This window comes from Bison bison, unplaced genomic scaffold (assembly GCF_000754665.1).
Source record: "Bison bison bison isolate TAMUID 2011002044 unplaced genomic scaffold, Bison_UMD1.0 scf7180017864108, whole genome shotgun sequence".
NCBI lineage: Eukaryota > Metazoa > Chordata > Mammalia > Artiodactyla > Bovidae > Bison > Bison bison.
In genome coordinates, this window is record NW_011494680.1 from 9,549,290 (window position 1) to 9,563,612 (window position 14,323).

At 43.4% G+C, this 14,323-nt stretch overlaps 1 protein-coding gene across 1 annotated transcript; it reads right to left on the bottom strand.

Moving 5' to 3' along the window:
• Positions 1-2,787: 2,787 nt before the first annotated feature.
• On the bottom strand, positions 2,788-4,135 carry RPS20 (ribosomal protein S20). The gene is made up of 4 exons (XM_010838970.1): positions 3,955-4,135; positions 3,671-3,770; positions 3,337-3,410; positions 2,788-3,007 (listed from the first exon to the last, which is right to left on the bottom strand). The coding sequence occupies exons 1-4, from the start codon at positions 3,955-3,957 to the stop codon at positions 2,825-2,827; spliced, it is 360 nt and encodes a 119-aa protein (XP_010837272.1). The 5' UTR covers positions 3,958-4,135; the 3' UTR covers positions 2,788-2,824.
• Between the last annotated feature and the right edge of the window lie 10,188 nt (positions 4,136-14,323).

Consider the following 14,323-nt stretch of genomic DNA (forward strand, 5'->3'; position numbering starts at 1 on the left):
AGGACTGATGCTGAAGCCGAAGCTCCAATAATTTGGCCACCTGATGTGAAGAAATGACTCATTGGAAAAGACTCCGATGCTGGGAAAGATTGAAGGCAGGAGAAGGGAAAGACAGAGGATGAGATGGTTGGATGGCATCACCAACTTAATGGACATGAGTTTGAGCAAGCTCTGGAGTTGGTGATAGACAGGGAAGCCTGACGTGCTGTATAGTCCATGGGGTCACAGAGATGGACATGACAGATTAACTTAACACAACAAATGCATTTATGTATATTTTCTCATTTGTCCTTTTAAAGTCCTCTGAGGTAGTGGGCAGATGTTTATTACACTTTAGTTCATTCATGTTAAGTGAGTTACTGAAGGTCTCAAAATTTCTCTATTTTTAGGGGGAAAACGTTAATGTTTCCTTTGGAGAAGAGGGAAAAAAAATCTTACCTGAAATAAAGTCATTCAGTCGCGTCCAACTCTGTGACCCCATGAACTATATACTGTCCATGAAATTCTCCAGACCAGAACACAGGAGTGAGTAGCCTTTCTCCTCTTACAGATGAGAATTAATGACCAAAGAGCTTAAGTAAGCAAGTTTAAGGTCACCTAACTAACCAGCTGTGGAACTTATGACTAAAAACCCAGTTAGTTCACTGCTATCTCCCCTGTACTACATTATCTACAGTTAGGATAGGGAAGCCTGGTGTGCTGCAGTCCATGGGGCCAGAGAGCCCCACAAAACTTAGTGACTTAACAAAGGAATTGAAGATAATAGCAGTTCCTGAACTTTAAGTGCCAGGTTTTAGCTGTATTTCAGGCCCTATGAATTGCTTATGGCTTAAATGCAATTATCCTTGTGTGATGACAATTGCTAAACCATCAGTCACCCTGGCATGTGTTGGTTAAATTTCAGAACTGTATTCAAGTGCATCTTTTGATTTAGGAAGGCACATTTTGCTTAACAGCCTACTCTTTAGCCATTAATGATCTTAACTGCCACTGTAGTTGTAGAACTTCCTAGTGCAGAGAATGCTGAAAATTGGGCTAGAGGGCAAGTCAGTAGCTCACTGCCTGGCTGATTTCCTACCAACTTCTTCAGTTGAACTGAGAACACCAGCTCCTCTAGGAAAGGTTAAATCACTGCTGGCCTCAGGAATAGAACTGTAAGACTCTTACGCAATGAAATTTTCTTGTTTCCCCAAGCTAATTAGAAGTTGATCTGGCACAATGTTATTGTAAATGGGTTAATATAGGTTACTTTGGAGAAGGCAATGGCACCCCACTCCAGTACTCTTGCCTACAAAATCCCACGGACGGAGGAGCCTGGAGGGCTGCAGTCCATGGGGTCGCTGAGGGTCGGACACGACTGAGGACTTCACTTTCATGCATTGGAGAAGGAAATGGCAACCCACTCCAGTGTTCTTGCCTGGAGAATCCCAGGGACAGGGGAGCCTGGTGGGCTGCCGTCTGAGGTTGCAGAGTCGGACACGAGTGAAGTGACTTACCAGAAGGTTACCTTAGCATAGGTTAGCATAGCATCTTTGCTAAACCTTAGCATTAACACCTTTCCAGGTTCCACTCTACAAAAATCCCTTTTCAACATCTGGTGTTTTGGAGATCTGCTAGGAGGAAAAAAAGGACTTGGATGTTGCAGAAGTGTTTCGGGATGAAAATTTCAGTATCAGAACGATTGTGTGGCATGTGTTGGACATGGGTTGAAAACCAGGTGTGGGGGCTTGTCAACTTACAGTGAGGCTCTGGCATCTGGCACGTAATTGGATAGAGAAACCTGAACAGCTTACGTATGCTAACTGAAGCCACTGGACAAGGTAACCCAAAGTGGGCTGGGTTCCTGGGAAGAAAGGCAGGAATTTCATTACTGCAATCCTAAGAGTGGCCAATTTTATCAGTTGTAAAATGCTTATATACCTGCCATATACTTCTGTAGAATAGACATACATGTTTAGGATAGCCACCCAATTAAAAATAGCAAAGACTTCAACCCTTCAATGGGACATCAAGATGGATCCTTAACCCACGGGCACACTAAAATTTCAGCTGTGCTATTAAAGCTCAGAACACTGAGCAAATTAAAATGCAAAAACCAATTTCTATGTCTACACAATGGGAATACAATGTATAAGCAGGGTCTTGGAGTTAGCCAGTGTTACCCAGTAATAGAGGTTTGGATTTGACCTAAGATGTGCTTTTCAGCCCTAAACATATAAATGCTTAACTTAGCTTCATACGGAATGACTTATATACATAAAGTGAAAAGTGATTCCAAGGAGTATAACACATTCTATAGATATAACCTAAGTACTAGGATTGTTTTATATTTTATTGTATTATATTTTCTTATCTAAAATTAAGGCACCAGTATCTATAAAAGTTTCCACAACTTACTGAAATTTGCCAAATTTAAAAGGAGTTATGACAAATGGCAGGGTCAGATATTAAGACCTAGATTTTGAGTTCCTTGCCTTTTATCACACTAGGTTTCTAACTACAGCTGGTCACATTAGAATCATCCCAGAAACTGCTGACAGTTCCAAAGTTAAACGCACACACATGTTCAAAAACCCCAATATTCATCAATAGCAAGATCTCATGTGGCAGTTAACACAATTCCATTTTCAAATGCTGTCACGTGTAAACTAGCTTACAATGGAAACAGGGTCAAGAACCACAGGCTATCCATCTAATTCTGATTATTCTACTTAAAAGGTGGAATCAATTCCATAACACAACTCTATTTCTAAGACTTGTCAGTATTATAAATAAACGTCAACAAAATTTAACAACTGATTATCGATTTATTAAAAAGGTTGATTTAGGCATCGGCAATGGTGACTTCCACCTCGACTCCCGGCTCAATACTGATGGAAGTGATCTGCTTGACAATTTCAGAAGGACTGTGCAGGTCAATGAGTCGCTTGTGGATCCTCATTTGGAATCGATCCCAAGTCTTAGAACCTTCACCACAAGGAGTTTTCCTCGTAGTTATTCTCAGAGTCTGCAACAAGAAAAAATGGAAACCAAGCGTTTATGGTCTGTTGTGCTTCCCTAGGACACTTCTGATATCCAAACGCACATCAGAATTATCTTGGAATTTTTTTAAACATATAAATGCCCAGGTATTGCTTTCTTTCGCCAAAGCTCCAGATGTTTCTATCGAGCAGCCATGTTTAAAAGCAACCGGACTGTAACAGAACCTTTTACCTAGTTTGCTTCACTTTTTCTATTTCATGTTCAGTGCTATTTCACTTAGTTTATGTTTTCTAATTTCTCCATCTTCTCTCCAACTATCATCTTCCACCTCCTGCCCAGGACACACTCTCTCACCTTGGTAGGCATCCGAACTGGTCCTTTCACTTTTAGATTCTTTTCCTTCGCGCCTCTGATCAGGTCAGCACACACTGCAGGGAAGTAAAAGCATCCTTCAGTTGGTTCCCTTAACGCACAAGAGCCGGCTCAAAGTCGAACCGCCGCGGGCTCAGAATAGCGTATAAGACGATCACCGTAAGTCAACACAGCAATTCTCTCCTCACCGCCAACACGGCACACACCAAGTGTGGACCACTCTTAACTCTTGTCTTTTGAAAGAGGACACTGGCCCCCCCGAGAGCCGACCTCGCTCAGGAACAAGCCCCGAGATCCCCGAATTCGCCGCACTGACCCTTCTCCAGAGACTTCACGTTGCGGCTGGTGAGGGTGATCCTAATCCGGTGAATGGCCACCTCTGGCTCCACGGGAGTCTTGCCGGTGTCTTTAAAGGCCTGTTACCACACAAATGAGAATAAAAAACCCTTAAGTAGCTTATCAAGTCCGGGGACCAGCGCGCTCGGACCCGTCACAGTTCCTAGCGGCATCTCATAAGCCCATTCCCTGGACAAACGAGTCCCGTTCCCTCCCTCCAGCCCAATCTTCCTCCAGGACGCGACCCGGACGCCCCCGACTCACCATGGCTGCGGCGTGGCTTCCTGACCGACTTGTTCCTCGGCGAGAGCGAACAGCGGTGAGTCAGGAGCAGGAGCGGGCGGCACACAAGTCCGCTGCAGCCGCGACCGCGTCTTCCTCAAAGAGGAAGGCGTGAGGCCTGTGGGGCGCTTATATAGCCGCACTCGCGTTTGCATCCGGGTCCCGCACGCTTCTCCGCGCTGCCCCGGAAGAGGAATCGTCCGGCGTGCTCTAAGGCGGCTGCGCGAACCGGGGATGGGGCTCCCGCGAAGGGGCAGGCTAGGCGTGGCTGCGCGCGCCCCCTGTCGCCCAGGCGGAGTCTGAGCGCCGGGAGGTGGAGTGCTGGCGGAGCCGTCCTCGGGGGCACCTGGCGGAGGTGATGGGGACACTACAGTTCAGTTCAGTCGTGTCAGACTCTTTGTGACCCCACGAATTGCAGCACACCAGGCCTCCCTGTCCATCACCAACTCCCGGAGTTCACCCAGACTCATGTCCATCGAGTCGGTGATGCCATCCAGCCATCTCATCCTCTGTTGTCCCCTTCTCCTCCTGCCCCCAATCCCTCCCAGCATCAGAGTCTTTTCCAATGAGTCATCTCTTCTCATGAGGTGGCCAAAGTACTGGAGTTTCAGCTTTAGCATCAGTCCTTCCAAAGAACACCCAGGGCTGATCTCCTTCAGAATGGACTGGTTGGATCTCCTTGCAGTCCACGGGACTCTCAGTCTTCTCCAACAACACAGTTCAAAAGCATCAATTCTTCGGCGCTCAGCTTTCTTCACAGTCCAACTCTCACATCCATACATGACCACAGGAAAAACCATAGCCTTGACTAGATGGACCTATGTTGGCCAAGTAATGTCTCTGCTTTTGGATATGCGGTCTAGATTGGTCATAACTTTCCTTCCAAGAAGTAAGCGTGATTTAATTTCACGGCTGCAGTCACCATCTGCAGGGATTTTGGAGCCCAAAAAAATAAAGTCTGACACTGTTTCCACTGTTTCCCCATCTGTTTCCCATGAAGTGATGGGACCAGATGCCATGATCTTCGTTTTCTGAACGTTGAGCTTTAAGCCAACTTTTTCACTCTCCTCTTTCACTTTCATCAAGAGGCTTTTTAGTTCCTCTTCACTTTCTGCCATAAGGGTGGTGTCATCTGCATACCTGAGGTTATTGATATTTCTCCCAGCAATCTTGATTCCAGCTTGTGCTTCTTCCAGCCCAGCGTCTCTCATAATGTACTCTGCATAGAAGTTAAATAAGCAGGGTGACAATATACAGCCTTGCTTGACGTACTCCTTTTCCTATTTGGAACCAGTCTGTTGTTCCATGTCCAGTTCTAACTATTGCTTCCTGACCTGCATACAGGTTTCTCAAGAGGCAGATCAGGTGGTCTGGTATGCCCATCTCTTTCAAAATTTTCCACAGTTTATTGTGATCCATACAGTCAAAGGCTTTGGCATAGTCAATAAAGCAGAAATAGATGTTTTTCTGGAATTCTCTTGCTTTTTCAATGATCCAGCAGATGCTGGCAATTTGATCTCTGGTTCCTCTGCTTTTTCTAAAACCAGCTTGAACATCTGGAAGTTCACGGTTCACGTATTGCTGAAGCCTGGCTTGGAGAATTTTGAGCATTACTTTACTAGCGTGTGAGATGAGTGCAATTGTGCGGTAGTTTGAGCATTCTTTGGCATTGCCTTTCTTTGAGATTGGAATGAAAACTGACCTTTACCAGTTCTGTGGCCACTGCTGAGTTTTCCAAATTTGCTGGCATATAGAGTGCAGCACTTTCAGAGCATCATCTTCCAGGACCTGACCTAAAACCCCACAAACTCCCCGGCTTGGTGCGCAGACCGCCGGCCTCCGTGCTTGCGGCTTCTACGCTGCAAAGTCCACTGCCCGTAGAAACCCAATCACTGGTACTCTGTGAAGCGGTAGCTTTTCTGAGCACAACTCACGTGGATATCAGGAAAAATGACTGGTCATGTTATTTTTTTAAATTAGCAGTTATTTTTCATAGCCTGGAACATCCTTTTGTGGTATTTCATCCTCTGGCTTCTCAGGCGGGCAGAAACATCTGCAGTCTGTTTCTAGAAAGTACGTGAGTGAAGTTCTTCCGTCTGGACCTAAGGTCAAATGCTCCCCGCGCTGCCCGCTTATCTGGGGGCGTGTCGTGCATCCAAGGCCCCCGCCTGGACACCCAGGCCCTCCAACTGATTCAACTCAAAAGCGTGTAATCTCCTCTGTCGGGATAAAGTGAGGTTGGCCGAGATCCCTGAGGACCTCCCCAATACTGAGCATCTGTCTGTTCATAGTCAGATATGGACAGAGTACAGTGGACACCCGGAGAGTGGTCGGCTGACCTGGTGGCCAGGAGGACACACGTGCTTACAGATGACGGAGTGGTTATGCAGGCCGAAATGGGTGAGCTGGGTTTTGATACAGGGCAGAAGTGAGGGTCAATAACCTCCTATTATTTTGCAGGTGAACCTGAGTGCATAAGAGTGATTCGCTCAGACTCAAATCTAATCCTTCCAGTTCGGGGCCTTTCTTGAGCCTTTCTCTTCTGTTCCTTGGAGGGAAATTATACTTGAAACAGATTAAATAATCTCATTGACTTTTCCCTGGATAATGGGGCACAGCTAATACCTGGCTATCTTTGGCTCACAAAGAATATGTTCTAGATTTTGCTTCTATTTAACAAGTAATTTAAGTGTTAAAATTTGGACATTTTTCAGTTCAGTTATTTTAAAATGTCATCCATTGGCTGTAAAGACTTTATTAATAGAATTTGCAGCAGAAAATCCCAAAACCTGCTTTCTTGTTTTACTAGTTGTAATCTAAATGAGACTTCATAACTTTGGGCTTTTATGTCTTGGCAGGGCTCATGCTCAGTCACTCAGTCATGTCTGACTCTTTGTGACCCTGTGAACTGTAGCCCACCAAATTCCTCTGTCCATGGGATTCTCCAGGCAAGAATACTGGAATTCTTCAGGCTTACCATTTTCTTCCCCAGGGGATCTTCCCAATCCAGGGATTGAACCAAAGTCACCTGTGTCTCCTGCATTGGCAGGTGGTTCTTTACCACTAGCACCACCTGGGCATGGCTAACAGCCATAAATAGACAAAAATACAATTGCCTAAACTCCCCTGGTAGTGATCAACCACAACTGCATTAGTACCGAGTATACATCTTCAGAGAAAGCTTACAGCTGCATTCAGGTTTTACTAGTGCTCAAAAGGGACATGAGTCTGAGCAAACACCAGGAGATGGTGAAGGACAGGGAAGCCTGGTGTGCTGCAGTCCATGGGGTCATGAAGGGTTGGACACAACAGGAAGATTGAACGAACAACAAGTGCTCAAAAGACGGCCAGAAATTCAGTGGTGAAATACTTGGGAAGTACATTTGTAATTGTGGTACATCCATTCTTAGACTTCCTGACTATAGAAAAAGAATTTCAGTATAGGAAAAGGCAAAATATCGCCCAGCATTTATGGGGAAAATCATTTGACGTGACTGGTACTAAGGAAATGGCTAGTTGAAATATTAGATGAATGCAATGAAAAAAATCAGTGTTTTGAAGTTTATAAGGTTTAGTTTCAAACGTTTTGTTATATTTTTCTCTCAAAAGTTATCAACTGCTGTGGTACCCAAATTTGTATTAAAATTGTAATATTCTAATATTAGTAAGATGTTCATTGGAGAAAAAGTAACGTTTAATGATAAGCACAAAGAAGAATAAAATACAGAATGCTACATTCAGAGATAAACCACCTATTTACAACCTCAGCTGTGTATGTAGCCCTTTAAAATGTGGGCTCGTACTGCATATACAGTTCAGTAAGCTTTATCCACAGAATGTTTTGTCACAATAATTATACTTCTGCAACATTCCTTTTAACAACTGTCTTGTATGGATGAGTCATTCATCATTTATTCAGCTAGTCTTCTGTTTTGGACACTTAAGTTGTTTTCACTACTTCACTCTTACAAAAACAGTACACGAGGCACATGCTTCTAGTCCAGGGTGTCTCAGTCTCAGCACAGTTGACATTTGGGGCCACATGAGTCTCTGTTGAGGGGGGCTGTCTTGTGTGTTGTAGGATGTTTAGGGTATCCTGGCCTCTGCCCACTGGATGCCTGTCCCAGCCCCTCCCCTCCAGTTGTGACAAACACATCCCTAGATATCATCAAATGTCCCCCCACGGGACAAAACCACCCCAAAATGAGAACCACTGCTGTAGATAGATTTTTTAGCTCAGGCTTAATATCTTAGATCAATGACTAGGTATATTTATTTTTTGATGGCTTCATCAAAGAAAAACATATTTTAAATACTTTGGCATTAAGTAAATTGCCCTCTGGGAAGATTATACTCCCATAGATACTTCTTCTGGCAGTGTGACAAAGACTTTTGTGTGAAGAATAGAATTAAATTTTTGTCTCAAATGTAAAGATATTCTTTAAAAAATTTTTATTGGAGTATAGTTGATTTAGAATGTGGTGTTAATTTCTGCTGTAGAGCAAACTGATTCAGTTGTATACATGTATATTCTTTTTCATATTCTTTTCCATTATGGTTTATTACAGGATATTGATTGTAATTCGCTGTGCTATATAATGGGACCTCGTTGTTTATTCATCTACATATCATAGTTTGCTAATCCCAAACTCCCAGTCCATCCCTCCCCACCCTCCTTCTCCCTTGGCAACCAAGTCTGTTAAAAAGTACTCTTAAGATCGTTACAAAGTCTGTGTTTTCAATATTGACATCCATAGCTTTCTTGCACTAATTTTTGCAGTTCTTTGGAAACTATCTTGTAAAGCCTTTTCCTGCAGGTATTTGTGTGTTTTTGTGGACAGCCATCTGCTGGTCTTTCGCTGCAATGACAGTGTCATCAAACGACTTCCAAAAGGAAATTAGCAACAGTTCAAAACGACTCACTTCATGGTACCCATGTGTACGTGTGGAAAGAAAATAATAAAAATAGATTGTTGAATGTGGATGACTCTGCTTAGACACTATTTTATTTAATTTTTGATCTAAATAAAATTTCTGTGACGACTTCTCACTCTGAAACTTCAGAATAGAAACCAGAAAGAGAAAGAATAAAAACTTGGTCCCGTGTCCACCTCTGTTGTGTGGAAAGGAGGCTCCCGCTTTACTGGGATTGCAGGTGGGGATCCGAGCGCCTAACGTGTACTGTCACCTACGTGATAGTAGCTGACACTGCTGGAAAGGGACTACCTGTGTGCTCATCCATTTGTTTGATCCTCACGTCAACCTTGGATTCATATTCTATATACATGAGAAAGCTGAGCTTAGGTGGCCTGCCCAAGGTCACAGGAAAAGCCATTGTCTGAACCCACACTGTCTAGCTGGAACTCAGAGGCTGCATCGTGGCCACTATCCTGTGCTACTTCTCTTCGTGCATGTGCGCCAAGTAGCTTCAGTCGTGTTCAACTCTGTGCGACTGCGTGGACTATAGCCCACCAGGCTCCTCTGTCCATGGGATTTCCCAGGCAAGAATACTGGGGTGGGTTGCCTTGCTCTCCTCCAGCGGACCTTCCCAATCCAGGGATCAAACCTGTGTTGTTATGTGTAACCTGCATTGGCAGGCACCTGGGAAGCCCTGTTTCTCAGTGTACGTTAGTCTAATCTTCATCACTAGTAGCATTAGAATGTCTGAGAGGTTAAAATCCTCTTATGTTAAAAAAAATGACATAGAAGGGCTTCATAGATTTCACTCTAGTTGAGGTCAGAAATTTCACTGAGCTACTAATATATGTTCATTTTAAGATCAGTTCAGTTCAGTTCAGTTCAGTCACTCAGTTGTGACCGACTCTTTGTGACCCCATGGACTGCAGCACGCCAGGCTTCCCTGTCCATCACCAACTCCCGGAGCTTCCTCAAACTCATGTCCATTGAGTTGGTGATCCTTGGTGATGCCATCCAACCATCACATCCTTTGTCGTCTCCTTCTCCTCCTGCCTTCAATCTTTCCCAGCATCAGGGTCTTTTCCAGTGAGTCAGTTCTTCACATCAGGTGGCCTGGTATTGCAGCTTCAGTTTCAGCATCAATCCTTCAAATGAATGTTCAGGACTGATTTCCTTTAGGAAAATTTACTGGTTTGATCTCCTTGTAGAGATCCATTTTAAGGTAGAATCTACATTAAAAAAAATTTTGTGTTGCAGTTGATTTACAATGTTAGTTTCCACTGTATGGCAAAGTGAATGAATTATACATTCACATATACTTACTCTCTTAGGTCCTTTTCCCGTGTTGGTCATTACAGATTATTGGGTGGAGTTCTCTGTCCTGTACACTAGGTCCTTTTTAGTTCTGTAGTTTACATATAGTGTGTCTAAGGCAGAATCTCATAATTCATCCCTCCCACCTACTTTGTTTTCTACATCTGTGAGTCTATTTCTGTTTCGTAAATAGATTCATTTGTACCTTTTTTAAGATTACACATATAAGAAATAACATGATAAGTGTCTTGTCTGACTTACTTCACTCAGTATGACAATCTCTAGGTCCATCATGTTGCTGCAAGTGGCATTATTTCATTCCTTTTCATGGCCAAGTGATACTCCGTTGTATGATGTACCACATCTTCTTTATCCAAGAATCCGCATTTTTTAAAAAAACTCTTTCAATTTTTAGTTTGAAATTCCATAGACAGCCACAGTCAGTTAACTCTATTTGCTCATTAACATTGGTCCGCAAAGTGAGCAGTGGAAAAGAACCAAGGACACAGGAAGGTCTTTTCACTGACAACGATTCATATGCAGCCTGCTTCAGGGTTGGTAATTTTCAATCATATTGAACTGCTGAGCTCAGGGAATTCTCTGTAGGGGTGAGGCTGAATGCCAGGCCCCCTGGGCCTCAGTACGCCCCTCCTCCCTTTAATCCTCCTGTTCCTAGGCTTGCAGGCCTAGAGATGCTACTGTCCCTTGTTTCAACCTGAAGAATTACTCAGCGCCGTTTTCTAGCTTTCACAGGTAACCTGCAGAGGATATCCACAGCCAGACCTTGTGATTCCGATGTCCTGCAGGGGAGCCAGGGATGTGTTTCTCTTATCAGTTACTTTTTCCTGGGCTTGTGCTTCTCATGTTATGTGGAATTCGTACACTTTTTTCTTTGGCTTTGCCAGGTCTTGGTTGCAGCATGTGGGATCTAGTTCCCTGACAAGGGATCTAATCTGGCCCCCCTCCATTGGGCCCGCAGAGTCTCTGCCACTGGACCACCAGGGAAGTCCCCACAATTTTTAGAAAAGATTTCTACAGTTTGCCTTCCTTTGTGAGAAGATTGGAGCCCCTGGCTCTCACCACGGGTGAATTCTGCCCCATCGCTCCTGCATGGGGACGCCCTCTGATGAGACCCCCATGCTCGCCCTCCCACCTGCAATTCCTGTCCCTGTGATCATGCCCTCCTCTTCAGGGAAAAGTGCTGGGCTGTCACCCTCCACGAATAGATTAACTACGGTGCTGATCCCTGGCCTGCTGGCCCCCAGTCGCTAGCTTTGGTGGAGCAGCTATCCCCACAGGAGACACTGGATGGAGAGGCGCGTGTGCAGGAAATGAAGGCATCCTGTGGCCAGCAAGGAACTGAGGCTCCTGCTGCAATAGCCCCAAAGCACTGAGATGCTGCCAGTAACCCTGGGTGTTGGGAGCCATCTTCCCCCTGCAGGAGCCTACAGCTTGAGTGCAGCCTTCACAAGGGACCCTGAGCCTGAGCCTGCCTGGATTCCTGATCCACGGGAAGTGAGATCTAACCACGTGCTGTTTTCATCTGCCCACTGTGTGGCAGCTTTTCTGTTCATCGACAGATAACTGCAACATTGTGAATATACAGATTTATTCATTGCTATATTTTTAAATCTGTTACCATTTTAAAATAAGTAAATGTTTTTAAATTTCCCAATTTTTAGTCTCTATTATAACAAATACTGGCTTCCCTGATAGCTCAGTTGGTAAAGAATCCGCCTGCAATACAGGAGACCTGGGTTTGATCCCTGGGTTGGGAAGATTCCCTGGAGAAGGGAAAGGCTACCCACTCCAGTATTCTGGCTGGGAGAATTCTGTATAGTTCATGGGGTCACAAGGAGTTGGACACGACTGAGCGACTTTCACTTTCACTTTTCATAGCCAATATCTGTAGATATAAATAAACCACGTAAACAAAAGCTCGTGGGGATCCGCAATAATTTTTAAGTATATAAAGAGTTCCTAAGACCAAAAAGTTTGAGAATCACTGTTCTAGAACATTTAAATTGCCAAAACTGACCCCAGAAAAGAGAGACTGAGACAAATCAACTACCATAGAAAAAAAGTATATAGTTAAAAAGTTAAAGTTTATAGTTAACTCTCAAAAAAGCATGCATTCTACCAAATCTGTAAGGCACCCATTACCACACTACTCCATCAACTTTTCTAGGGCATGCAGGAAAAACTTCCAGAGTTGCTTCTTTGGCACCACATATTTTTATGGAAAAATAAGGGTATTTTCCATAACAAAAAAGTTTAGTGAGAAGAGTGGCACTGTTTTTACATTTTTGCAAATCTCTTTAATGTCTGGTGTAATAGAGGAAGAAATATCATATCTGCTTTCTGCATCCAGTCTGTCATAATACTCTGTTTTTGTAGAGGCACAGATATGTAGCTGGTAAAAGGAGGATAACTTTAATTATCTTTTCAGATATTCATGGATAGTCTTTGATATACCAAAGCTGGATGAGTGGTAGTTTCTTCCATTTTTTTAAGTTTTATTTTATTTTTGTCTTCTGATTCATTGATTTCTGCTTTCATCTCAATTTTTATTGCAGTCCCTCAGTTTTTTAATTTTTATCTTTTTGGTCACACCTCGCTCATGTGGGACCTTTGTTCCCTGACCAGGGATTGATCCCGCACCCCCTGCATTGGAAGAGCAGAGTCCTAACCACTGGACTGCCAGGGAAGTCCCAGTGATATTTTCTTAAAGATTAGTTACAGTCGGAATCTGAAACCATATCCCTGACCTTTTTGTACTCTCTTACATTAAAAAAAAATCAGTCTCTAGTACCTTGCTGGAGAAGGAAATGGCAACCCACTCCAGGATTCTTGCCTGGAGAATTCCATGGACCGAGGAGCCTGGCAGACTACAGTCCATGGAGTGGCCAAGAGTCAGACACGACTGAGCAACTAACACACACACACACTGGTACCTTGAATGGATCTTTTATCGTTACTCATGTATATTTTTGCAACATTGTGCATTAGTCCTTTGGAAAATATTGATTCACTGGCTTATGCAGCTCTTCTAAATGTTTGATTATATAATATTAAAATGTCACATCTGTTAACATCACTACAGTAAAGTTGTTATGTATTGGGATGCTGTGAAGTTCATGGTGGCAGCTACAAGTTTTCCAAAGTGCGAATTTTTGCTTGAAGCCTGGGTTTTTATTATTGATAATTGACTACTGATTGTTTTCCTTGTTGATGGGCTCACTTCATTCATTCCCCAGGAAATGTCTGCCAAATACTCCAATCTGAATAACCACGGTTTGTCTTTCAATTCTTTTTATATATATTAGAAGTGGGACTGCTGGATCACATGGTAGTTCCTTTTTACACTTTTTTTAGGAACCTCAATACTGTTTCAATACTCAATAGACGGGACTCCTCTGGTGGTCCAGTAGTTAGGAATCTGCCTTGCAATTCACGGGACGCAAGTTCGATCTCTTGTTGGGGAACTAAGATCCCACATGCTATGGGACAGTTAAGCCCATGCATACAGCTAAAGAATCTGCACCTCAGTGAAAATCCTGAGTGTCCTGAGTGCTGCAACTAAGACCCGAGGCAGTCAAATAAATAAATATTAAAAAGAATGCTCAATAGAGACCGCTGCACAATTTTACAGTCCCAGCCACAGTGCCCAAGCATTTATTTTGCTAGTAGTCACCCAAATGGATGTTAGGTGATACTTTGTTTTGGTTTTGATTTGCATTTCTGTGACGATTAGTGATAATGAGCATCTTTTCATATGCTTTGTATATCTCCTCTGGGGGTGTCTGAATTCCTTTGCCCATTTGAAATTCAAGTTATTTGATTTTAGTTGTTGAATTGTAGGAGTTTGTCATATATCCTGAATATAACCCGTCATCAGATACATGACTTGCAAATAACTCCTTGCATTCCTTAGGTTGCCTTTTCTCTGTTTCCTTTCACGTTCTGAAGTTCGGTGTAGCCCCATTTGTTCATTTTTGCTTTCGTTGCCTATACCTTTAGTGTCGTATCCAAGAAATTACTGCCAAGTCCAATATCGTGAAGGTTTCCTCCTATGTTTTCTTCTGGGAATTTTATAGTTTTAGGGTTTATGTTTAGATTT

Excerpts from the sequence above, each read along its gene's own strand:
- RPS20 (XM_010838970.1), bottom strand. Across the intron at positions 3,411-3,670 it reads CGTGAAGTCTCTGGAGAAGG|TGTGTGCTGACCTGATCAGA; the intron begins GTCAGTGCGGCG and ends ACTTCCCTGCAG. Across the intron at positions 3,008-3,336 it reads CAGTTCGGATGCCTACCAAG|ACTCTGAGAATAACTACGAG; the intron begins GTGAGAGAGTGT and ends TTCTTGTTGCAG.